This window comes from Apodemus sylvaticus, chromosome 10 (assembly GCF_947179515.1).
Source record: "Apodemus sylvaticus chromosome 10, mApoSyl1.1, whole genome shotgun sequence".
NCBI classification, from domain to species: Eukaryota; Metazoa; Chordata; class Mammalia; order Rodentia; family Muridae; genus Apodemus; species Apodemus sylvaticus.
In genome coordinates this window covers 107,440,057-107,466,017 of record NC_067481.1, presented here as the reverse complement: position 1 = coordinate 107,466,017, position 25,961 = coordinate 107,440,057, and the positions used below count along the sequence as shown (strand labels likewise).

Below are 25,961 nucleotides of genomic sequence, written 5' to 3'. Positions count from 1 at the left end.
GCTCTCCTTGTTTCTCTCCTGCACATTCTTGTTCTTACTATCCATCATGGCTTCTGTGTCCTCTGTTCCTTCCTCCTGGTACCAGGCCTGGGAAACCTAAACCTGCCTGTGTCTCTTCCACCCAGCTGCTGGCTGCTGGCGTCCTTATTTACCAATCAGAATTAACAGGGGCGGGTCCCTTAGGACCTGCAGACTCCAGGTCTTGGAGGCCAGCACTTAGCATTACAATAAACAGTAACAGGCAAAACCCCAACACAACCCGAATTAACTATATACAAATCGTTGGTCATAATACTCTACCAATACTGGTTGATTCATTTTGATAAATGCACAGTAACTATTTTTGCCTTATTCTTATGCTTTTTTTCCACAAACCCAGAACTAGTCAAAAAGTGGAAAAAAAATTCCCCTTTCTCTTTTGCAGTGTCCCAGGCTAAAAGACAATGAACTTGAGAAGACTCAGGTTCATTGGTGACAGTCACATCCCCACTGAGCACGCTCTTAATGGTTAAACGAATTATCTGTTCAAACTCAGCTGTGACTTTCTAATAGGCTTAAAATTTTCAGTGTTACCTATACCTTAAAAGAGGCTGTTATTTACTTGACTCTCAAAATATAATACCCAGGAGGCATTCCACAGCACAATCTTCCTGTTTTCCACAGCTGTGGTTTCTGTGAGCGGCCTTGAAATTGGAAAGGTACTATGAATCCCATAGAGCTCTCGTAGATATCTTCAACAGAGCGGTTGAGTTTGGGGTTCAATGCTGATTAAAATTTCAAAAGGCCAAGTGAATAGAGGGAAGGTATGCTATGCTACTAGGCAGTGGGGTAGTGTGGGTTCTTGATACAGAGAGATGTAGCCAGCATTTCTATCCTTGTAGTGGCGCTGTGTAGAATGAGTGTTCTGGTCTGCTAGCTCCTCATTTTAGAGTGTCAGTTAAAGTTGTGTTATTGTGCCTATGACATAATATATACACGTAAGAACTGCAAGTGTAATGCCCAGCACACTGTATTTTAGTATTTTTCCTGCATTTTTATTTACTATGCGAGGGAAGAAGGGAGGGAGAGAGGGAGAGAGGGAGAGGCGGGCATGGGGGTAGGGTAGGTCTTGCCTTGATGATTACTTGTATGGAGGTCACAGGAGAACTTCTGGAAGTCACTTTTATTCTAAGATGTTATTTCAGGGATGAGTTTAGGTGGTCAGACTTAGCAGTAAGTATTTTTACTTGTTGAACCAGCTCTCCAAATTCACATAGATTTTAAAATAATTGTTGTGACTAGTGATCAATATCCCATAATTATTACCCTTACCAGCACCAACCCCCTTATCATAATCACAGAGACCACCACCACCACCATTACCAGTGTCACTGTAACCTGTAACCACCATCATCATTTTCAACATTTCCTTTGTATTTAAACTAGTCACCTTGGGACAAATTTTTTAACATTACTCAGATTCAGGATTAACTGCTTTGTTGGGCATGCAGTTGCATGGTTTTAATCCCAGCACTCCAGGGTCAGAGGGATCTCTGAGACTTCAAGGCCAGTCTGGTTTATGTGGCAAGTTCCAGGACAGCCAGCACTATATGTCTCAAAACCCAAAATCAACCAACCAAACAAATACAATTGTTTCATACAGAGTTCTTATGAGGATTAACAAAGATGTTTTTATTATTCATTTACTTCCATGGTTGGACATATATATATATATATATATATATGCATATATATCATATAATTATTTATTATGTTTATATTTCATATTATATAATATGCAATATACTTCATATTATATAAAATATAAAAATATAATATAATTATATAATATTGATGTATAATTTTTATGTTATATAAAATACATAAATATATAAAGTATATAGTATATTATATAAGCAATATAATGTAATATATAATAATTCAATATAAAAATGATGCAATATAATTTAATATATATATATAAATACATAAATGTAGAAAAAATAAATATTAAATGAAAATATCTTTGTCATCAGTCTATCTACCTATCTGTTGTCTAAGTATAATTTACCTAACCATTCCTATCTTTTTTGTATTCAAATAAACAGATCCAATTTTTTTGAACCTTGATAAACAAAACACAGCTGGAGAGATTTTTGTAGAATATCTGATAGTCACCACCACCAATGGAAAGGCATAAGCTTGAAAAAGCTTAGAGGCCAGCTTTCACTGTCATGTTTTTCAGAAAAAAAGTCCCAAATAATGCATACAAATGAAAGAAGTTTAACCGACAATGATTTAAGAAAAAACATTAGTTTTTCCAAGACATGGAAGCTGTGGGTTTATTAGATTCCTATTTTCTTGAATTGAGAGCATAAAAAAGCCAAAGGCATTTGAGGCTGTTGCTAATTGAAGGTTTACCACTAATTAATAATTTTTTGAATTAAGATACATACTGTGGGTGTTTTCATTAGTAATTCTGAATACTCTGAAGCCTTGAGCCAGGAATCCTTTTTTTTTTAAAATTTTTCAATACAGCTGCCTATATTGCAGCATCCTTTGTGGACAATAAAAACTGAAAAATTTACAGTCTCGCAGAGATAATCAATCAGCACAGTGGTTGACTCTGCTTTGTTAATAGGGATCATTCCCTTGCTGACAATGCCTCTTTAAGGCCACAGACTGACTCCAGCCAGGGGCTGGGAAGGCAAAATAATCAGATGGCCTGGTTGACTCTAGCTCTGAGGCCTTTTAAATTTTTTTAGGAATTCATCTTGGGAATATGGAATTTGTCCCGAGAACTGTGATGCACACCAACTTAGGACAGGCAAGACATACTGGTGTGGAGAAATCAGCTTCTTCCAACTTCTCCTGGTTACGTTGATGCTTCTGTGACAGAATAGCAGATAGCAAAAGGCAGCCTAAGGAAGAAGAATCTGTTCTTGCTCACAGTTTGCAGGCACAGTCCATCATGCAGCAAAGGTGTGAGGTGGCTGGTTCCAATGCATCTGCCATCAGGAAACACTTCCTTTTCCTTTATATTATGCCTGGGACCCCATTCCAGACAATAGCGCCATCCATGGTAGTGACTCTGCCCATCTCAGTTCACCCAGTCTAGAAAGTCCCTAACAGACATGTCCAGTCAGATCTAGCCAAATGACTATATTTCCCATCTTCCTGAGCAATTAGCTTGCGAGGTGGTCTCTGGTTCTGTCACTTTATATCTTTGAAATTCCTCATATCACTTTATCTTGTATACTAGAATTAAATGTATAATGTACGTGGCAGCAGAGTAGGGGCTGAAGATACCGTAGTTTTAAGAACATTTAACAGGAATGTCAGGCTTACCTATGTTACATCCTAGCTCCATGTCTTCCATTTATAGAACCTGGATTAATTATTCAATCTTATTGACTCAGTCTCCTCATGTACAAAATGAAGGCAACTCTGCTGGTTTGACTTGGAATGGCCCCTTAGACTCATGTGTTTGAGTGCTTGGCCACATGGGAGTGAACTCTTAAAAGGTGTGCTGTTCTGGAGGAAGTATTTCATATATGCTCAAGCCATGCCTAGTGTGGCTGTCACTTTTGCTGCCTGTGGATCAAGATGTAGAACTCTCAGCTCCTTCTCCAGTACCATGCCTGCCTACATGCCACCACATTTCTGGCCATGACAATAGTGGACAAATCCTCTGAAACTGTAAGCACCCTCAACTAAATAATGCCCTTTATAAGAATTTCCAGGGTCATGGTGTCTGTTCACAAGAGAACACTAAGACAATGCTGCTCATAGTTTTCACTCAGTATAGCTGTGTATAGATGTGGGCAACTGTCCCGAGCTATTCGGACTTATGCTTACTCACAGCCCTAAGGTGGCGGCTGCTGAGAAGGAAGAACAATTAACTAGAGCCTTCCCAGTGAGCTATAGGTGTGAGAAGATTCCGAGAATACCACAAGATGTTCCTGCCCTAACCGCGGAATGTTCCTGCTGGCTTTAACTCTGGGTGTCCCCACCAGATGACCTCTTTGCTTCCTGCTTTGATCGCCAGGGCTGTCTCCGCCCTTCCCTCCTTTGTTCTTGTGTGAAGGTCAATTCCTTCTCTGTAAGGCTTAAAACTCATTTACCTCCCGACATTAAATGAGACCTTGACACAACCCAGACTGACTTTGTCTTTCTTCGTGTGCTTGGCTTCCTTTCTCTCTTCCCCCCATTTTTGACCCTCTGGTAGTGCCTCTTCGGGACCTGGAATAACTGGACCTGCTGGACAGGTCATATAGAGAGGAAATGGATTAATATGTATGTAAGTACAGGATGAAATGTCTAATCCCTAGAAGTGGCTCACTGTTAGCTATTATTACATGTATGCTTTTCATGAAGAATAAATGACAGGATAGAGTTTGGATGCTCACACTCTGTAAATCCTGGAATGTTGAGAATGCAATAACAGAGCTGGAGAGTTGACTCAGCAGTTAACAAAGGAGCTGGAGAGCTGACTCAGCAGTTAACAGAGGAGCTGGAGAGCTGACTCAGCAGTTAACAGAGGAGCTGGAGAACTGACTCAGCAGCAGTTAAGAATACTTGTTGGTCTTGCAGAGAGAACCCAAGTTTGATTCCTAGCTCCTATGTTGGGTGTTTACATGGTTTGGTAGTTCAATTCTAGACTATTCTATCCCCTCTTTAGGCCTCTTTTGGGCAGCTGCATGAATATGTGTGCATGAATAATCACAGACAGATACCTAAATATAAATCAAAATGAAAAGAAAATTCTAAAATAATAAGTAAAAAAACAATGCTTATTGAGAACTCATTGTATTGAATGAGAAATTCTAATCTCCCCCCTCCAAATATGTTCCTGGGTAGTGTGAAAAATCTCTTTTGCTCATTTTAATGAATGTTCAAATCCTTGGTTCCTCTGCTTCTCCCTGTACTTAAGCTTTAAAAATGCATGCAAAGAGAATAACCAAGTCCTGGTTGTTTGAATGTACAATTGTTGTCCATTCATAAATAGATGCTGCTTGCCTTCTTTTCTGCCTCCCAATGAATTTGTCTTCTGTAAGTTCATCTCTACAGCTTTGTCTTGTTTTTTTGCCTTTGTCTACTTTTCCATATTTCTGGCTCTCTAGCATATCCAGAACAACACATGTAGTATATATCTGTCTGTCTGTCTGCATGCACCTATATATGTATATATGTATATATACATGTCTCACTGTTAGCTATTATTACATGTATGCTTTTCATGAAGAATAAATGACAGGATAGAGTTTGGATGCTCACACTCTGTAAATCCTGGAATGTTGAGAATGCAATAACAGAGCTGGAGAGTTGACTCAGCAGTTAACAAAGGAGCTGGAGAGCTGACTCAGCAGTTAACAGAGGAGCTGGAGAGCTGACTCAGCAGTTATATACATATATACTATATATATGTATATATGTATATATATATAACATATATATACATATATACATATATATACACAAACATATATGTTTGTATGTACATACATAGATATGTGCTACATACATATATGTAAGCCTGTCTGTCTGTGCATGTATGTATGCACACATGCGTGCACACACGTGCTTATGACATGCACAGCTGCTTCTTTCACCTTATACTAACTCCTCTTACTATGAGGAAGTGAGCTTCAACAATCCACACTGTCCCTCTTGTCAGAACCTCCTTTAAGTTGTCCAAGTGGAGGGACTCAGCAAAGCATTCCTTTTCTATAGATCCAAGTTGTAGACATAATAGTATTTATTTGGACAAATATTCTGTTTGGGAGAAGTTCTGCCTGTGGATGTGAAGTCTAATTTAATGCTGTCTGCTTGTACCGCACGCTGTCTCTGGAGCTCAGTCCTACCCAAGGCAAGCTCCCTTTCCTCTCTGATTTTCAATTATCTGTGTCACTGTCATTCCCATCTACAGTTTTCATTACTATAGTTTGAATCAGGGTGCTCAGCCTAGGAGGGTTCCTAGAGAACAGCACCCCAGATAATATGCATTAGAGGACAGGCTTTCCATTCTATCCACATTGCTTAATAGTTGGGAGAAAGAAATCCAAATAGTAAGCTAAATCCTAGTCTCTTCTTTTAGGTAATGTTCTGGTGAGTTTCGCTGAGTACAAAAGCCACAGTGCCTTCAATTGAGTGTAGGACATTTGACATTATCATTAAGACAAAAATCAATCTCATCCAAGGGTACATTGGAAGCTGATTTTGAAGACATTGAACCAACAAGTACTAGAGCGATCGTTGCGGGGCTTGATTCTATAGGCCTAAAAGAAAATCCCAGCAACTTTGTAATCTACACAATCTAATTTTAGAAATCAGCTTCCTCATATGTGACACCCTCATTGAGTTGGTATGTAAAAATGGAGTTTTATTTGACAGTTTTAATATTTTAAGCACTCTATGTTGACATTTTTTATCAGATGGGTTGTTTTGTTGGCAGTAGTAGTTTGCAAACTAATGAAGAAAATAAAAGAGGAAATTAGCTTAAAGCTGCTGAGTATTTGTGGCCAGAAGGTAAAGGAAGGAGGTACTGGAGTCTGAAGATAATTACCACCCCTACCACAGTTACACATTAGAGTTGGCAAAAGACCTAGGGTCTGACAGTTAAATTAGAGCCTGTTATAAAATGAAAATTAGCCACAGAAAGCTTGATTTGGGGTAACACTACATCTTGTGCTTCTTACTGTAGAGCTTGACAGCTTGGTTCCATTCATAAGATTCATGGAGGGGTGAGGCTGCTGTGAAAATATGCTGTGATTCACCTACAGCAGGCACTATTTACAAAGCAGTGGACCCACTGAAGAAGAAGCATGCTCAACAGAAATCATTGCTAGCACATGCATTGGTTTCCGTAAGCTTTCATACAACTGTAGGTTGTGTGCTGACAAATCCTCTCCCCCTCCTGTCTCTGGGTCTTGTCCATACTACTTCTTCTACTTCCAGATCATGCATGGTTTTATGTGTCTCAGTAACATCTAGGAACCATCAGTGAAAACAGATGATCTTCCCCTCCCCAAATGTAACATTATTTAAAAAATGATTGGAATCTGAGATTTGAAGTTAGAAGATTAGACTGTAAATCCCTCTCTATCTGTAGAAGCTGAGCATCCCTTGGATAGTGATAACTTCTCAGAGTCTTAGTTCCATCACCTGTAAAATGTGGGTAATAAGCTTGTGTGTGTGTGTGTGTGGGGGGGGGGTTGTTTAGGCAAATGCTGTAGTGTTGAGCTGTCTTCTAGCTCTAAGATGACCTACTTAAAGCAAGTTTCTGCAGAGTCTGTGGCTCTTTTGTCCAGGCAGTAGTCTCTCCTGTGTATCTCCTCTGTGTCCAAGTGAGCTCCTTCAAATGAGCTTCTTTAGTCCAGGTATTAAGACCCCAGGGAAAAACCGAGGAAGCCTGAGAATGCAGATGTTCAGCATATCTCTCAAGATTCCTAAGCTCATCCATTTTTTTGTCACTTCCCTTTGTGTAATATTGTTATGCCTGTGTACACTTAATAAAAATGCATCTGTTCATTTCTCAGTTTCTCATCTGGGAAATGGGAACAGTGCAGAAATTAAAATATAGTGCTGTGTGTTGTTTGCTTGTTTTCTCATGGGCCTGTGATTCCGGTTTACTTAGGCTAAGACGGGGGCATTGTATGCTGAAGATTTGCTTTAGCTACAGAATGAATTCAAAGCCACTTCAGGAAATGTACTTTGCCTATATGAAGACAGTATTCTAATGTATGTTTCATATTGCTCTTCATTCCTGAACACTCCCCAATTCACGCCATGTGAACAATTCACTCTTCAAGATGTGACTAGGGAAATATACCTCCACTCAGCCTGGGATAGCTCCTCCCAAAAGGACCATGTAGTACCCCAGGTAAGCTGTTTACCTCCTCAGCACTACCATGTAGCCTTGGGATAATGTTCACACGCACCGTTTGCCACAGAGTAAGCTTTCTGTTTCTTGCTCAGGTTGTTTTAATTGAGTTTCTTTTCCTCAAAGGTAAAAGTTACCAAACTATTTTCTCCCAATTACTGTCAATTAAGTAAATCATTTGTTCAGTTTGTCTCAGATGAGGAAATGGGGGTTCAGAACCTTTGAGAGAGCTGCTCATAGTCACACAGGGAGGTAAGAACACTGAACCTCAAACAGGCTTCCCAGGCCCCTGCCATGTTGACCAAGCCAGTTTAGTCAGTCAACAGGGCAGGAGTGAGGATTAAAAAGAAAAATAAATACAATTAGACATCTTTGTAGTGTGACCCCAGCCAGTTCTGAGGGTGAAGCAAGTTTTTTTTTTTTTTTTCTGCTTTTATACCACTCTAAGTACCTGCCAAAAGGTAAGATCAGTTTTGGATCAAGAAACAAGCAAGGCAATAAACAAAACCCTGTAAACCCTAGAGCTAGTCTAGGGGCTTGTGTGGATTACCAAGACAAAAGGAATGCTTTGCATTAACTCAGATGTAAATTTTCTTAGTCTGGACCTATTTCCTGAGGCCTGACCCACAAGTCAGATTCCTGACTTGAACTTGCTTCTTTTGTTTTGGCCTTATATCAAATTCCTGCCAAGAGTCTAGAATCAAGTGGCCCCCAAAAGCTCTCCACACCACGTTATTTGTTCTACACTGTGGTAACAAGACACCTAAAGAGGACAAAAAGGTTTATTTTGGCTCATGGGTTCATAGCTTCCTGTTCATGACGTGCTGTGTGTCTTGGGAAGTCACTGAGACCAGTCAAGGGTCTTACAAGACTTAGAATCAGTGTCAGGACTATGGTGCTCTTTTGGGCTCCTGAACTCTGTTGTGTCCTCCAAATGTATCCACTTTCCACCTGTTTACAGACAAGGGAGCTGCCAGGGTGTCTTAAAGTTAAGTTTAGCTTCTATCTAGAGAACAGAAAGGTCATCATTACAGACACTTCCTTTGGAAGAGAGAAGAGATGGTCACAGCTACTGGGGAAGCAAATAATATTGTCTATCATAAACATAGCTTTTCACCCTCTCATTTCAAGAATATAAAACATCCAAATATAAAATGACCAAGGGGCTTCAGTCATCTTGACTTTTCTTTGGATCTCATGATTTCCATGAGGGACAGGGCAATTTTTATCTCCAAGATCATAACTGCTAAGCTTGCCAGTGTTATTACTCCTTTAGGGTCCAAGAAGCTTTGAAAAAGAACCCGATTGGACTTTCCTCCATGACTGATGCTTATATAAGACCAACATTTCACAGAATAAAAAGCCAGCCAAGGACTCCCTTGGGGCCTTGTTCTCCACCTACCAGTCTGCCACCTTTCACTGTCAGACCTGGAAACTTGTCCAGACAGCTCTGTTATTACTACTTATGATATTCTAGACATTTATTATTTCTGTTATTTCAGTGATGGTGGTTGAGTCACCATCCCGTCAGTCAGTGTAACAAAGTACAGTGTAACAAATTGAAAAACACAATTCAGAAGATGAACGACTTGTTTTGGCTCACAGTCTCAGAGATGACAGTTTATACTCACTTGACTCCATTAATTCTGAGTCCATGGTGAGGGGGAGCATCACAGTGAGCAGCATGTATGGTAACTCAGACAGGGTCACACCATAGCAGATAGGAAGCTGAGGGCTGGATGAGAGATATGGACATACCCTTCTGGGGTTTACCTAGTGACCTACTTGAGGGATCAAGTAGGCCCCACATTCTAAAGTTTCTGCCACCTCCCAGTAATTCCACCAAATTATGAATCTATTAATTTATTAGTCCATTGATGAAGTCAGAGTCACCAAGATCTAATCACACTCTGAAAGCCCCCACTTCTTATTAATGCTGTAGTGGGGGAACCTTCAAGCACCTGGGTCTGAAGGAGGCATTTTTAGATCTAAATTACAATAGAGCAATGGATTTCCTATTCTATACATTTGGTAGATTGTTCCTTTACATCTGTGGGGTTTTTTCCCCCTCTCTGAATAGACTTATTGAGCTTCAAAACACTGCAAATATATAATTTTCACCAATGTATTGTAAAACAACTTTTCCTTTGTCTAGAGACTTGTGTTCCTATCACAGATTGAGTTTGGACTTATAATGTGATAGATAGGAAACATGGAGAAAAAGGAGAGGGTTAGACCTTGAAATTTTGTGTGAGCTATTTCCAAATTGTGCCATTAAATGTGCAAACCCATCACATTTTCTCCACTTCAGTCCTTTTGAGTCTGAAATGGCCATGGTTACAACGGAATGAGTGATTATATAGGGCAAATAAGTTGATACCACAAAGATAATGGAAGCATAAAACAGTGTGTGGAATTTGAATATGGTGGTACATGCCTGTAATTCTACCTGAGAAGTATAGACAGGAAGATCAGGAGTTCAAGTTAGCCTCAGCTACATAGGAAATTTAAATCCATCTTGGGCTGCATAAGCCCCTGTCTCAAAGAAATCTCACAAACAAATACACACACACACACACACACACACACACACAAACAAATGTGTGTATGTGTGAATTTGTGTGTGTGTGTGTGTGTGTGTGTGTGTGTAGTCTCAAAGTATTTAGCAATATTTGAGCAATCACCATAACTAGACACATTTAAATGTGTGTGAAGCATAGGAGAAATACTTCTTCAAATGACTAATTTTTTTAAAAACAAACATTAAAGCCATGTAAGATTCTTCAACTATTACCAGACAAACACATGCTTGAGTAGAAGAAAGTAAAGCATTATGTCCCCTTTACATTGAAAGTGATGATCAACTCTTGGGGAATATCACTATGGGGTTAGGCAAGAAAATAATGCTTTATTTTCTGTTCCTGGACTGGACTGTCAGGTTAGTAATTAAGACAAAAAAGAGTTGAGGTTATGATACTTTTCTAGTTCCTCTTGCTTTTATGAGACCCCCCCATTACCTGTACCATTATCAAATGCTGCCATCCTTGTCTCTAATCTCTTTCATTGTGCATATAGCTGCAATGTTGTCTACAGTTTAGGAATTTCTTTGCAGCCAAAAAATTCCACAATAGTGTAATCAAGGAGGCATAGAAACTAATTATCTATAGTTGGGTTTTGACTACCATTCAACTTCTAATAAGAGCTTTAACAATTAGGTTTTGTAACACTGTGTGGGTTGATTCTTCTCATGTAGCCATGTGTGCATATAAAAATGTGAAGACTGTTACATGTGGCAAACTGCCCAAGAAGTGGTGAAATGTCTCACTCTGAATGCTGGCATGATTGGACACCCTTAGAAACAGTACATAGATCTTCTTGTGGAGATAGGATCTGTGTTGCATGCTGCCTTCCAACCCTTGCTCTTGTGAGTTATTTCTCTCTTGTCCATGCTTTCCCTGGTATGATAATCACATTGGGAGGAACAAAGTTTCTCCTCTGCATTTTGTCTAACCACTTAGTCCTTGATTCACATCTGACCTTAACCTCTAGCTGAGATCAGACAAACTGGACACATTCAGATTCAAATTGGATTTATAATTATTGTAACAAAATACATGACTAAAACAACATCAAAGCAAACGTTTATGGTGTCAGAGAGCTGACTATGGCCGTTTGGCTGTAGTAAGGTGAGCTGTGATTGTAGGACCTTCTAGTTCACAGTGTCTAGGAAGGAAGCAAAGAAGGGAGCCCAGTCAACTACCGCCTCCTCTTCCTCCTCCTCCCTCCTCCTCCTCCTCTTTCTCCTCCTCCTCCTTCTCCTTCCCTACCCCCCTTTTCCTCCCTATTTTTCTTTTATCTAAATCCATGGCTTGATGGATGTTGTTTTCCACAGTCATGACTTCCCTACTTTCCATCTTACATGCCAATCATATTGGAAATAATGCCACAGATGCACCCAGGAGTGTGTTTGTCCAGTCTCCTAGGGGGTATCACTACAGTCAAGTTGTTAAGATTTTAAGCATTACAGACAACTTCACCTTCTGCGATTCTGACAATTCCACTTCCTGATGAATTTACCTTTATTAATACTGCCATTGTAAGAAAAATTTCTAACAAATAAAAAAAAAAAAGAAAGAGCAGAACAAAATGTGTGTGTGTGTGTGTGTGTGTGTGTGTGTGTGTGTGTTGTGACAGACGTAGTGTGGCCTCTAAATTAATTTCTCCTTGAAACTTTTGACTGCTTCCTTGTTTCTAAATAAGGTTTCTGCAAATATGACTAAGCCAAGATGCAGTCACACTGTATCAGAATGGGTAGAAATCAATGACTATTCTTAGAAGATAGAACTTTGCTTCTGCACAGCAAAAGAAACAGTTAACTACATGAAAAGAACTCCTATAGAAAGAAGGAAAATCTTGACCAGTTCTACATCCAAGCACTAAGAGGAGAGACTTGTCAACAAATGGGCTTATGCAATGAACAAACAGTTCACAAAAGAGGAAATTCAAATAGACAATCAACTCACATTTACAACCTCATTTGCCATAAAAATGCAAATGAAATCCTCGCTGAGATTATTTGAGATTATAATAATTTTTACCCCAGTCAGAATTGTAACTTTAAGAAAACAGTATCAAATGCTCATGAGGCTGTAGATAAAAGGGAAGATAGTGCTTATCCAACTCTATTAGGTGTCTCAGAAAACAACAGTGCTTCCATCTGACCCAGCTGTCTTCTAGGTATTTACCCCAAAGACTACAACGTCCACATATCACAGAGACACTCGCACATCAATGGTTATTACAACATTATTCTCAATAGCTGAGGTGTGGAATCCACCCAAATGCCCACAACAGAAGAGTAGATTAAAGAAAATGTGTCCTGAACACATATCAGAAAACTGCTCAGTCATAAAGATCATTGCAGGTAAACGGATGAAACTGGAGAGAGTCATATTAAGCAAAGTTAATTCAGTCTCAGATAGACAAACCTCGCACATTTTTTCTCATCTGTTGCTTCTAAATTTTATATAGTCACATAAACATCTATGCATTAATCAGGTACAAGTGAAATTGAATTGTCTGTGTGAACAAGAGGGACTAAGGGAGGTGGGGAGAAAAAAGGAAGAGGAAACTGAGACAGGAGAGGAATACACTCTTCCTAGAATATATACTCTTTAGAAAAACTTGAAAACTTAATGAAATAGAAACATAAAATGTGATTTTTTACAATAAGAATTTTTGAGGTGTATAATGGTTTGGGGACTAAATAAAGTCACTGTAACAAAGAACAGACAAAACCCAAATAACTGCCTAGTTCATTTATATAAAATCCACTGGCAGAGGCAGCCATGAAACTAAAGAAGCAGATCTAGGACTACAGAGAGAAATTCAGTGAGGTTTCACAGGCAGAAGCAACACAGAGAGCAGCTTCAAGACAGAGTCTTGTATCCCAAGGGGAGAATACACCCTTCTCAATATGGCCAAAGTCAATTAAAGAGGAACGGGGGGGGGGGGGGTGTATTCACGATCAAGATGCCATGCTCATCTTGCTGTCACTGTACTCTAGGACTTCAGATGCTCTCTAGGCTCACCTGATAACATGTGGTTATGATCAAAGTAGCTACTGACATGTTGACACAGGCAATTGAAATCATGTCAAATAACTTCATTGAGTGTGAAGGAGTCATGTCATATTAATTACATGTTTTTAAAAATCTGTAAAGATGTCTTACAAACAGCCTCACAGGTAATTTTATTACCTGTTATAAACAACATCAGTTAAGTGGCAACAATGCTTTGCAATCAACTAGCCAGAATTAGAAAAGACTGTAATAGTGAATGGGGGAGACAAGAGGTCTTGAAAACAGAAGGCATTCTAGACATTCAAACCAGAAACCAAAAGGATATTGAAACTTTCATTTTAAAAGCTCAAATGTCAGCTTCCAAAGCACACCTAAGACACACCCAAGACTTTTGACTACTTTCCCTTAGTATGAGCTGTATCCATAGTAACTAGTCCTCTATGACCTCATCAGGAGGGCCATTGTGAGAGCGCTGAGCCAGCAGATATAAGGGAGGACGAACTAGGTTGGCTTTCTGTGGGTGTTTTGAGAGGTGTTCTGATCGGTTCAGTGTTCTGTATAATTTGACTGAGATATAGTGAGCTTGTGTGTGTGTGTGTGTGTGTGTGTGTGTGTGTGCTTATGTGTGTTATATACCTTTGTATGTGTGTATGTGTGTGTTTAGCTTGGGCGCTTGGCTTTTTATTTTGACTTTTTGAATTTTATTTGTTGGTGTGTGTATGTTAGAGAGAGAGTGGATTTTGTTTTGGTTTGATTTATTTTTTTAATTTATTTTCATTCTAGCTATTAATTTTAATATTAAGCTACCTCCCTCCGTCCCTACCTACCCCTACCCACCTATCTACCTACCTATACTTACTTATCCTCTACCTACTTAGCTACCTACCTACCTTCTTATCTACCTATTTATCTGTCTGTCTGGGTAGCCTTGCTACCAGAGATGTGTGGTCCAAAGGAAGAGGTGGCAGCGGAGTCCACCATCTCATATGAGACCCTTGGGTCGCAATATGATATTTTAAGGACCATAGGCCAGGGAAGCTATGCTCAAGTGAAGCTGGCCCACCACCGGCTCACAGGCACAGCCGTGGCGATAAAAGTCCTCCTGAAGGAGAACACGGAGTTCTACCCGATTACAACGGAGGTGGGGATAATGAAGAGGGTGAACCATCCCAACATCGTTTCATTACACCAGATCATTGAAACGGAGCAGAACATCTTTCTAATCCTGGAATTGGCTGATGGACGTGAGCTATTTGACTGGATTGAGCAATCTGGCTACATGCATGAGGGCCTAGCCCGGAAAATATTCAGTCAGATTGTACATGCCATGTGTTACTGCCACGACATTGGAATCGTTCACAGAGATCTCAAGCCGGATAACATCATGGTGGATTCTGCAGGCAAAGTCAAAATCATAGACTTTGGGTTGGGTGCCTTAGTCAAGCCTGGAATGAAGCTTTCTAGATTTTGTGGGGCCTTACGATTTTGTGCTCCAGAATTCTTCCTTCGTGAACCGTACGATGGCACCAAAGTCGACACCTGGAACTTAGGTGTCCTTCTGTATTTTATGGTGACTGGGGCCCTGCCATTTGAAGGTAACACCTATAAAGAGCTTGAAAACCAGGTTTTGCTAGGACGATACGCTATTCCCTCTCACCTCTCAAAAGAGCTACGAGAGATTATCCGGTACTTACTAACCGTAAATCCTACACAAAGACCAACACTGAAGGACATTATGGTGCACCCTTGGCTTAGGCAAAGATCTGCAAGTGCATCAAGCCACTCTGATGAGATGGACCCTAGCCGACCAGACCCTGCAATCATGGCAGCCATGGCAGCTATGGGGTTCGACCCACGTGATGTCCAGAAATCTTTACTCGATAAGTTGTATAATGAACCCATGGCAATTTATGGTCTACTACAATGCCAGGCACGCCAGCAGGATGACTACGACAGCCAACCTGAGCCAGTGCAACCAGGAGTGACACCCTTTCCCACTCTCACAGATCCTACCAACTTCCCTTGCTACCAAAAGAGGATGACCAATACTCCAGCCATTCGAGTCTTTCTTTCATTAGGCTCAAAAACTGACTCTTCTAAGGACAAAGATCAGGGAGGGCAGACGCTAAGAAGAAGTGCCACTGTACCTGTAATGCTGCCCCACTACCAACAGAAGAGGGTATCTACTTTATCTGAGGATAGGGTCTTCACCGGGACAAGGCACAATGGGACAATGGACTCAATCCGAAGTGCATACAGGAGCTGGAAGAGGTGGACAAGGAGGATTGGGGCCAGTTTATTACAGCTCTGCTGCTGTGTGCCACACAAGAGGAGAAGAGTGGTACCCCAAAGTGAGGCATAGCAGGAAAGACAGGCAGCCGAAGGCCAGCCAAAGGTGCTAAGGCCCTGTGAATTATGAGGTCACGGTGTTGGGGGTCACTCATGAATGGACTCAAGAAGCTGCTGGGGAAAGAAAGTCCATGAAGAACGTCTGGAAGCCTGGGAAGATCCAGGAGAGAGACTCGGGAATCTTTGTGTTGATTCCACTTTTCAGGGACATAGGCAAGACAATAGCCTTCCAAAGCATCCAGGATAAATGGCCTGAAAGCGAGCTTGAAGACAGATGTCCATCTACCTGCCATGTAGCCTGTTGGACTGTGGTGTGTCCCAGCACTGCTCATCTTGATGCTGTAATGATCGGGCGTGTCCCAGCACTGCTCATCTTGATGCTGTATTGAGTGGTTCTCCAATCTACTTTCACTCTTTTATGATCATAAAGACTGCACACTAATTTTAGAATAAAGTCAATAGAGACAGTATATCATTTAATGATAGAGATATGGATAAGTCATGTGTCTATAAGCCAAAGTTTGCTGATAACCCCCAGAACCTTGAAAAAAAAAAGACAAATTCCCCCATAGAGCTAGTAAAGATGGCACTGTCTTTTTTTGTTACCCGCTATCTTCGTGGGGGACTAGCTTCAGATTTCATTGCCCCTTTCCCTGGCAACTCTCATTTTAAGAAAAAGGAGCGTAATGGCCCCTCAAATCAAAATTTAAGATACTGTATGAAAGTGTGTAGAGAGAGCAGAGTTACTCCAAGGTTCAGTAGAGAAAAGTGATTTCTTTGTGGACAGGAATAGAATCTGAGTTCTGGGCAAAGGTGTAACATTCTAACTTGTCCAAAGCCAGAAGGTAGGTCAGGAGGCATCACAGGACAAGCTAATAACTAGCAGGTAATAACCTGGGATTCAAATAATCCATGACAGATTCATTTCTATAGGCAAGGCCCATGAGAAAAATCAGTTTAGGAAAGATTTTGCTATTAATATGCCTTTCCTATTGTTAAACAAATATAACAATCACTAGTAATTAGCCCACTCATTTGAGCAGATCTCTGCAGAACAGCGATGTACAGTAGTGATGCTATATAGACAAATAGATGACTTCTTAGTTCTTAATGTTGACCCTATAAGAATTCCTAAAACAATATCAGTATTAAGTTCTTTTACAGTAGGACAGCTATTAGGTTCTTTCTGATAGTCAAAACTGCAGTGAGAACTTTGCCAGTTTCCCAGGTGTCACCAGTTAATTGCTTCTAGATAGTAACCAGGCATTCTACTACTCAGAGCACATTCTAAGAGGTTGCAAAACCACTTAACCAGAAGTCATAAAAGGGGAACTAATGATTTATTATAGGTGCTAGGACAGAAGATAAAATATTGGCCAGGTTGTTTATCTATACAAAACTTTACTAACAACTTAGTTTTTTAACTCTCCATGTACCTGTGGAGCTGTGACAGGTGAAGTATTTAGCCAGATAATTACTCCTAATGGATATGCATGTAAACATTCACTGTTGTAAACTTCTTATTCAATTTATGATTTGAATTTATGTATAAACTTGTCATTACCTTTTTACCATATGATCATGTGTTCTTAAAGATGTATAAGGGCCAAGGACAAGGAGAAGAGAGCTCTCTCTTACTTATTCTCCTTGTCCTGACCTTTCTTAGCATTATTCCCCTTATCCCCCTCTTTTTAGAATTTCCTGTGCCCCACTTAGGATTGTCATGACCATTCTGCTTTTCCCCTCTTTTTTGTAGAGCTTTCATAAGAACTGTTTACAACTTAAAAATATATGCTCAAATCACTTTTCAAAGTGTCTCCTTTTCTTCCTGGGACTTGAACTAGCGGGGTGAAAGTTAGAGCTGCTCAATTCTTGCAAAGAACAAAGGCTACATTACTTAATCCTCTACTATTAGGCTATAGGGTTAATCACCTAAGCCAGTGGCTTTTAACCCTCAGAACGAGCAAGAAAGTCCCTAGGACTTTTCAGAAGTTATCACCAGCATTCAGTACAGTTAGAGAACTAGAACATCCAAGACCATCAGTGTTTAAAGCCACATCAGAGTCCTACTGTGTCCTGTTTCACCCGCTCCAGCCTCCTGCTAAGGCGTGGCACCCTTTTTGGATGGTCTCTGAATGCCATCCGAAGTTCTAAACATGTTTGCTCTAATCCATTGCTGTCTTGGACGTAAAGTCAAAAGGGCACAGTTGTTTCTCCTATCACCAAGCTGCTTAATTTTAGTTTGCCTGTCTCATTTTTTCCTATCATGGTATACAAAAGGGGCAACTCCAGTATCCAGTAACATGTTACTTGTGGGTTGTGTTGTATTTTTACTCACCATACTGAATTTTCTTAAATTGTCTGAGCACATTGCCTTAACCCACAGAAGCACTTGGAAACCTCTTAATTTCTCTGACTCCTGCCTGCGTATCCAGAGTCCCACATGTCTCACTCCTAACACCCACAGGATGGATGGCAGGGGCTTAAACATCTACATATGAAACCACCCATCTGAGTGAGGCTTGAGGATTGAGTCGATGTGGCTTTGAGTTGAGTTGATGAGCACTGGGGTTCATAGGAGTGCTCAGGATCCATCCAGCTTCCCAAATTTGATGCTGAAGGAAGGGATAGAGCAAAGGGTGCCTATGCATTAAAATGGCTATACCTCGTCTGTCCAACATGCCTAGAGCTTCTGTTAAACCCATATTCAGTAAAAGTTGTATATGGTTAATACATTTTTTAAAACTTCTACTCTCATTATGAAATACAGATGATCCTTGTTTTTTGGTGGGTTATGTTCCAATAAACCTGCCATTTAAAAAAAGAGTGCATGAGCGCATTCCTCCATTTCCATGTTTTACCCCTCACCCCCCCCCCCTGCTGCTACCCCCAGTGTGTGTCTTCAGTGCCAGCATTTGAAAATGCCTTCAGGTATGAGGCCCCACTTTCTCCCTTACTGAGACAGTGTCTCTGGTTTCCATGCTGTGTAAGTCAGGCTAGCTGGCCTTTTCTTTTGGAGGCCGTTCTTGCTTCTGCTCCACTTCAGCAAGGAGGTATGGGAGTACAGATGTACATGCTACTGCTCCAACTGTCACATGCATTCTGGGGATTTGCACTCAGGTTATTGCTCTAGGAGAGCAATTTCTTTCCACTAAGCCACGCCATTGTCCTCCCCCCTCTTTTTCTTGAGACAGGGTGTCAATGCATTCCAGTTTGCATTGAGCTCTCTGTGTAGTTGAAGATGACATTGACTTCTAGTCCTGCTGAATGGTTTATGTTCTAGAACTCAGGTGTTCGTGTATGTCAGTCAGCCACTCTACAATACAGCTGCATCCCCAGTTATTTTGCACAGCCTCCATTCAGCATGGTAAAAGAGTATCTCACTATTAGGATGGAGAAAAATCTTGAAGAAACAATGTTTCTCCTGAATCCAGATTGTCTTTGCTCCACTGTGAGCTGTGAAATTGAGAAACCTTAAACCATGGATTGCTGGGAGGCAACTTGTATCTCTTTTGACATACCAGGTACAAATAATCAGCTACTGAATGGCTAGAAACAACAGCAGCCACCTCAGCAGCAACAGCAGCAGCAACAGCAACAGCAGGGGCTGGCAAGGTAGTTTATAAGCATTAGGACCTAAGATTTAGGCCCCAGAACCCGTGTCAAAGCTGAGTACTGTGATGTGCATCTGTAATTCTCGTGCTAGGTGCCTGAGGGGTGTTTCCCTGGAGCTTCCTGGCAACTCAGTCACCTGTGAACACCAGTACACATGTGTTTGAGCACATGTGTATACACACACACACACATACACCACCACACACATAAACACATGAAGAAGAAGAAGAAGAAAAGAAGAAGAAAGAAGAAGAAGAAGAAGAAGAAGAAGAAGAAGAAGAAGAAGAACAAGAACAAGAACAAGAACAAGAACAAGAACAAGAACAAGAACAAGAACAAGAAGAAAATAGCCATTAAGCCCATTCCAGATTCTACCAAAAATCTCTGTATAGAAGGCAGAGATTCCAGGCTCTCTGGATTGGAGAGCCATATGTAGCATTTATTTATTTATTTATTTATTTATTTATTTATTTATTTATTTATTTATATTTGTTCTTTGAAATTTTCACACATAAACATAGCAACATATTTTATTTTGTTTTTTTTGTTTTGTTTTTTTTTTGTTTCAAGTTTTTGCCAATTAATAGTATTCTGACAATGTTTGATGCACATACACATAGTATTGTTACCACGAAGCCACAACATATCTCTCAAGGACATGGTGAATCTCTGCTAGGAAGTCTTTACCTTATATGATGAGGGAAGGAAGAAGAGTAGCAGAGGTGCAGAGGGATGAATCCTCAGTGGAGACCTTGTGGAAGATGTAGATGGTGCCTCAGCCATGGGGCTTAGCCAGAGGGAACAAAGGGAATTACCTGAAAATCACAAGAGTTGTAGGAGGATGTTTGAAGGTTTGCTATTCTCTGAGCCCATCCTAGTAAAACTAGCAGAACACAATTCCCCGTTCAATCTGGACCTCTCTAATCCATGTCATTACATATTTTTTTCCTCAGTTCTGAGGACTTGAAACACAGGCCCACATTCTAGGCAATATTAAGACAAATTTTAAAAGTTTAATCCAGGCAAGGGGAGATGGAGAGAGAGCTCAGTGGATAAGAGCACCGGCTGCTCTTTCGGAGGTCCTGAGCTCAGTTCCCAGCAACGAACCACATGGTGGCTCACAACCACCTGTAAATGGGATCTGATGTCCTCTTTTGGTATGTCTGAAGATTGGACAGTGAACTCATATACATAAATAAATCTATTAAAATTTTTTTAAAACAAAAACTCCATCCAGTGATGAGAAGCAAAACCTCATGGAGAGAAAAGACCCAAACACTAATATTCATTCTGTCACAAACTTAAGTTTCTTGGGCCTTCAGTTCACCTGTAGACTCAATGAAACCTTATAAAGATATGTTTACACCTTCACAATGCATGAACAAACTTAACATGCTAGAGATGAAGTCTGGGAAAATTAACCTCAACTGCTGATTTTTATAGTTTAGAACTTGAATTGAGGCAAAGGGAACAAGAATCATCCTCTGAAAGAGGACAAAGGGTTGTCCAGTATTGGTTCAGTGTTTTCCATTCCCCTCTGCTGGCATAACTGACATGAGATTTGCAAGCTGAAGCTTGTGTTTGTACGGGTGTATAGGAATGTATATGTGTGTGTGGGGGGGTACATGCAGATCACTCTAGTTTTCATAAGGATTAAGTCTGTGTTTTCATGAGCATATGTGTGTGCATGAGTGTGTGTGTGTGTGTGCGCGCGTGTGCGTGTGCGTGTGCGTGTGTGTGTGTGTGTGTGTGTGTGTGTGTGTGTGTGAGAGAGAGAGAGAGAGAGAGAGAGAGAGAGAGAGAGAGAGAGAGAGAGAGAGAGAGAGAGAGAGAGAGAGAGAGAGAGGGAGGGAGGGATATGCCCTGTGAGTTCAGTGCCCAAAGTGGCCAAAGATTGCATTGGAACTCTGGAGCCACAGTTACAGGTAGAGCTGGGAACTGGACTTGGGTCCTGTTGAAGAGTGGCAGAGGTTTTTCTCAATCATCTCTCCAGCCCCATAGCAGACATTTTATTGACTGAAGTTTTATTTTTTGCTAGTAGAGGAAGGTTACAGCATGAGAAAAATGAACAGTAACTTAAGATGAAGAATTAGAATTCCCAGTCCCGAAATTTTAGCAGCATTCATTTATTTGCCTCTGTTCTATCTTGGCTGAGGGCTCTGCCTTCTCTGTTTCTCTCTGCACACCCTTTTTCATGTGTCAGCTGGCAGCTCCTGATGTTCTCATGTGTTTTAGATGAGGAGCCTTTTAGCACTCTATTCTCGCCACTCACCAGTTAATCTTTGGTCTACTTTCTGTTCTTCTGTCTGGTGCACAATATTGCTGTTTTCTAGTTGAGAAATAAGACTTGTAGAAAGTGGACAGTCTAGGATATGATTTCCTTCATTTCCATGGAAAATGGTTTGAATTTTATTTTTTGTAACTGTGCGTTTCTTTATCAGTCTGTAATACAATTATTAAAGCAAAGATATCCAGGGTGCCCTTAGAAACAATTACAGCTTTTCCCCTCAGTCTTTTGGAAAGCATCTAATATATAAGTGTTTGTTTGTTTGTTTTCCCACAGTGGCCTCATAAACAGGAAAGAACAAGCACATACAGCCATCCTATCCAGAGCAAACAGGTTCATTGTGGATCCAGGGTTTCTAACCACTTAGAAAAAGCAAGAAACTGTATCTTAAGTATTTTCTCTAAGTATGGAAAAGTTATGGTCCATAACACACTCATTGTTTTGAATTCACTCCTCTGCTTTATTACTAATTAATCTCTTGCCTCTCACTGTATTGAGTTATCTGAGAAGTCTTCTAACTCTAAATGACTGGTAGCAATTGAAATGAATTTCTGTTTACCTACATGCTAAAATTGCTTAGCAAAGGTCTAGTTCTGTGCAAATGGTGCTTCTTGGCTGTGGAAGAAGCCAGCTTTGCCTCCAGTTGCAGAATCACTTCAGATCTCTTGATACATATATCTAGTCTGCCCATTCATTTGAGATGGTAGCAATCTGCTACTTGCCTCACAAAATGCCAGAGTTTCATCTGTTGCTGCGATAAGAACACTTTGACCAAAAGCAATTTTAGGAACCAAGGGTCCATGTTATGCTTCTAGCTCACTGTCTGTCATGGAGGAAGAAAAGGGTAAGAATTCAATGCAGAAACAATGGAGGAATGCTACTTGCTGGCTTTCTTTATGACTTAATAGCTTTATTGTGTAGCCCAATACCACCAACCTATGGATGGTGCTGATCACAGTAGGTCTAGGCCATCCTGCATCAATTAGTGATCAAGAAAGTCCCCCAGAGATGCCCATGGGCCAATCTGATGTAGGCAATTCCTCAGAGGAGGCTCTCCTCTCAGATACCTTTAGGCTATGTCAAATGGACAATGCTAACTAGGATAATCATTAAAGTGTTTTAATTGACATCTGCATGACTTTACCCTTTTTGACAATTATACTTCAGCAGTTGTCCCTGTTGCCTAGGACAGGGGCTGCTGCAGGGTGGCTTGTAATAAACGTTGTAGCATGAGTAAGTGAACCATGGAGTACTGTGACACTATTACGCTGTGAGCTATTGTGAATACTACTGAGCTTGGACTTGACTGTACATTTTAGTCACAATTAGTGATGACTTGAAGTTAAACCAATTCAGTTTAGAAACATATCAGTCAATAAAAGTTGGTCAAAATGAAAATGCATAAAAATAGTGCATAAGAAGCAATCCCTCAATATCTTTGCAGAGAATTCTCTATCAATACTCCCTTCTGGTTTCTTCTTCTTCTTCTTCTTCTTCTTCTTCTTCTTCTTCTTCTTCTTCTTCTTCTTCTTCTTCTTCTTCTTCTTCTTCTTCTTCTTCTTCTTCTTCTTCTTCTTCTTTTCTTTTTGGATTTGGTGTTTTTGAGACAGGGTTTCTCTGTATAGCCCTGGCTGTCCTGGAACTCACACTGTAGACCAGGCTGGCCTTGAACTCAGAAATCCACCTGCCTCTGCCTCCCAGAGTGCTGGGTTTAAAGGTATGTGCTACCACCACCTGGCCCAATACTCCTTTCTGGAAGGAGATCTTTTTGGCCTTTTTCAATATCTAGTCATTTAACAAGAAGTATCAGTATTTCCAAGTCTCCCCTCTGGTTACTGTATTGAAGAAAACACAGACAAGCTCCTGAACTCTGGGAGATCATATTTTAATTGGTGGGAACGGTACAAAACTACACAAATAAATAAGACCCCAGCCCAAGAGAGCATGTGAAGGCTGCAATGTGTGCTTTGTGAACTTTAAGACCTGTACTGTTCAATAACAGGTTCTAGCTATCCACCAGCATCATCTGTCTGTCTCCCTCCACCACTATAAGCAAGTGCATAAACTTGAAGTTGGATGCTCTGCCACTAATGGCAGCCTCTTCTCTCTCTACCCGCATCACCAAGAGAACAAAGAAAAATTTTTTTTCTGGTAGGGTAGTAAAGAAGAAAGGCATATTCAAAGTTCAGGCTTGTCAAGTTCCCTTTGATCTGCCATTTGGAATGTTTTTATGATTTCCACACACGCTTTATGCCATATCCCCCACAAAAAGCCAGAACAATCTTATGAACATGAAAAACTTATCATATTATACCCTTGTTTAAAGCATTTCTGAGGCTCTCCATATTTCTTAGGCTCAAATGGGAACTCTTTGCCATGACTTTCAAGGTGATTCTCTACTACCTTAATACTGTTTGCAAGTTTGCCTTCACTTGCCACATTTCCATAACTAAGGCCCCTGTCTGCTGTGGTTTGGATGTGAAATGTCTGCAGAACTCAAGAGCTTGCACACTTGATGGTACAGTTTAAGAAAGTGCAGAATCTTTATCAAGTGAGGCCTATCTGAAAGAAGTGGGTTGACTGGAGGAAGGCATTTTGCAGGTTGTAATTAAGTTTCATTTCCTGCCTGAGTTCTGTCTGCTTCCTGGTTGGACTGTACCTTCTTGAGTTTGCCTTTGGTTGCTGAGATAAAGCAATCTGATAAGAAAGTTAGGGGAGGAAAAGTTTTATTTGATCTTACACATCATAGTGTAGGTAAGTCAGGTCAGGAACTCAAGCAAATACTTGAAGCAGAAGCCATAGGGGAATGTTGCTGGCTAGCATACTCACAGACCCATGCTTCTACAATGCAGGCCCACTGCCCAGGGAATGGTACCACTCACAGTCAGCTGGGGACCTCCAATATCAATGATCAAGCAAGACAGTGTCACACAGATGTGCCCACAATCTAATCTGATTTGGGTAATCCCTCAACTGAGACTCTTCGGTGACTCTAGACTGTGTCGAGTTGATCATTAAAGCTATCTGGGACAGAAATTTTGTGGTCAGTATGTCTTTCCTGCTCAGATACACTGTATTTCTAGACCAGGAGCCAAAGTAACCATCTCCTTCTTGGGTCATCTTTGACTCAGAGGTAATGTGCCACCCAGCACCTTTGTGTTAGTTGCTTTGTCTTCCCAGGATGCCTTCAGGATTCTGAAAAGCTCTGTTCTTGTCCTCAGTCTGCGTTTCCCTTTCCCAGGGGTAAGCAGCTTTCTCCTCTCTCTACCATTTCATTCTATTTAATTTTATTTGAAAGGGCACTTGCCTTTGATATTTTCTTTGTTTCCTCTTTTTCTATTTGTCTTCTCTTTCTCTTCAGATGGTCACATCTTGTTCACTGACCATTCTTGCTCAGTGCTCAGTCAGCAGTCATTAAATGGATGAGTCAAATAGATGAGTCATATTATATTCCCTCCACCACAGAATAGAGAGACCAAATATGCTGGTTAACTTTATGTGTGAGCTAGAGTGTATTATGATATGCCTAGGTACCTGGTGAAACATTATGTCAGGGTGTGCCTGTGAGTCTTTCTGGGAGGAATTAGAATGCAAGTTGATAGACACACTGACAAAAATATTCATTTTATTCATATTCGTTGGCACCAGAGAGAAGGAAACTATGAGACTCCTTTGTCCTACTCTTTGAGCTAGTACTTTTGTCCTTTGAATTTGCTTTTATTGATTCTCAAGTCATCAGTCTCAGCTTGAAATCTACACCATTGATTATCCAATTCTCTGGCGTTGCAACTGTCAGCAGCTGTCAGATTTTCATTTTGCAGAAGGAAGCCAATACCTTGCAATAAACTTCTTGATAGCATGTATACACATATATAAACTATGTATGATATAGTATGTATTTGCATATTATGTTTATTGTATGTATTTCTATGTTATGTTTATTATACTATTTCTGCTTCTCTGGGGGAGCTGTGACTAACTCACCAGGCTTTCTTTTAGAATCACAGGCTGCTTGTTTTCTAGCTAAGGCTTACAGGAGCTATTCTCTACTGCAAACAGAATTTGGAGAGAGCCCAGAGACTTTCAGAGACTTTGGTTCCTGGGGTTGTTGGCATTCAGCTCCTCTTGCCTGAGTGAAACTTCTTCCCTCCTAGTCTAGTCAAAGCCATTGATCTCTAAGTGTGACTCAGGTTTCACAGTCCCAAGGCAGCTATAATTAACCACCGGAGCCTTGAAAAGCTTTCCCAAGCTAAGCTGGAGTGAACAA

At 40.5% G+C, this 25,961-nt stretch overlaps 1 protein-coding gene across 1 annotated transcript; it reads left to right on the top strand.

The window, feature by feature from the left end:
* Positions 1-14,383: 14,383 nt before the first annotated feature.
* On the top strand, positions 14,384-15,805 carry LOC127695067 (sperm motility kinase 3A-like). The gene has a single exon (XM_052196946.1). The coding sequence runs from the start codon at positions 14,384-14,386 to the stop codon at positions 15,803-15,805; it is 1,422 nt and encodes a 473-aa protein (XP_052052906.1).
* The last annotated feature ends 10,156 nt before the right edge of the window (positions 15,806-25,961 follow it).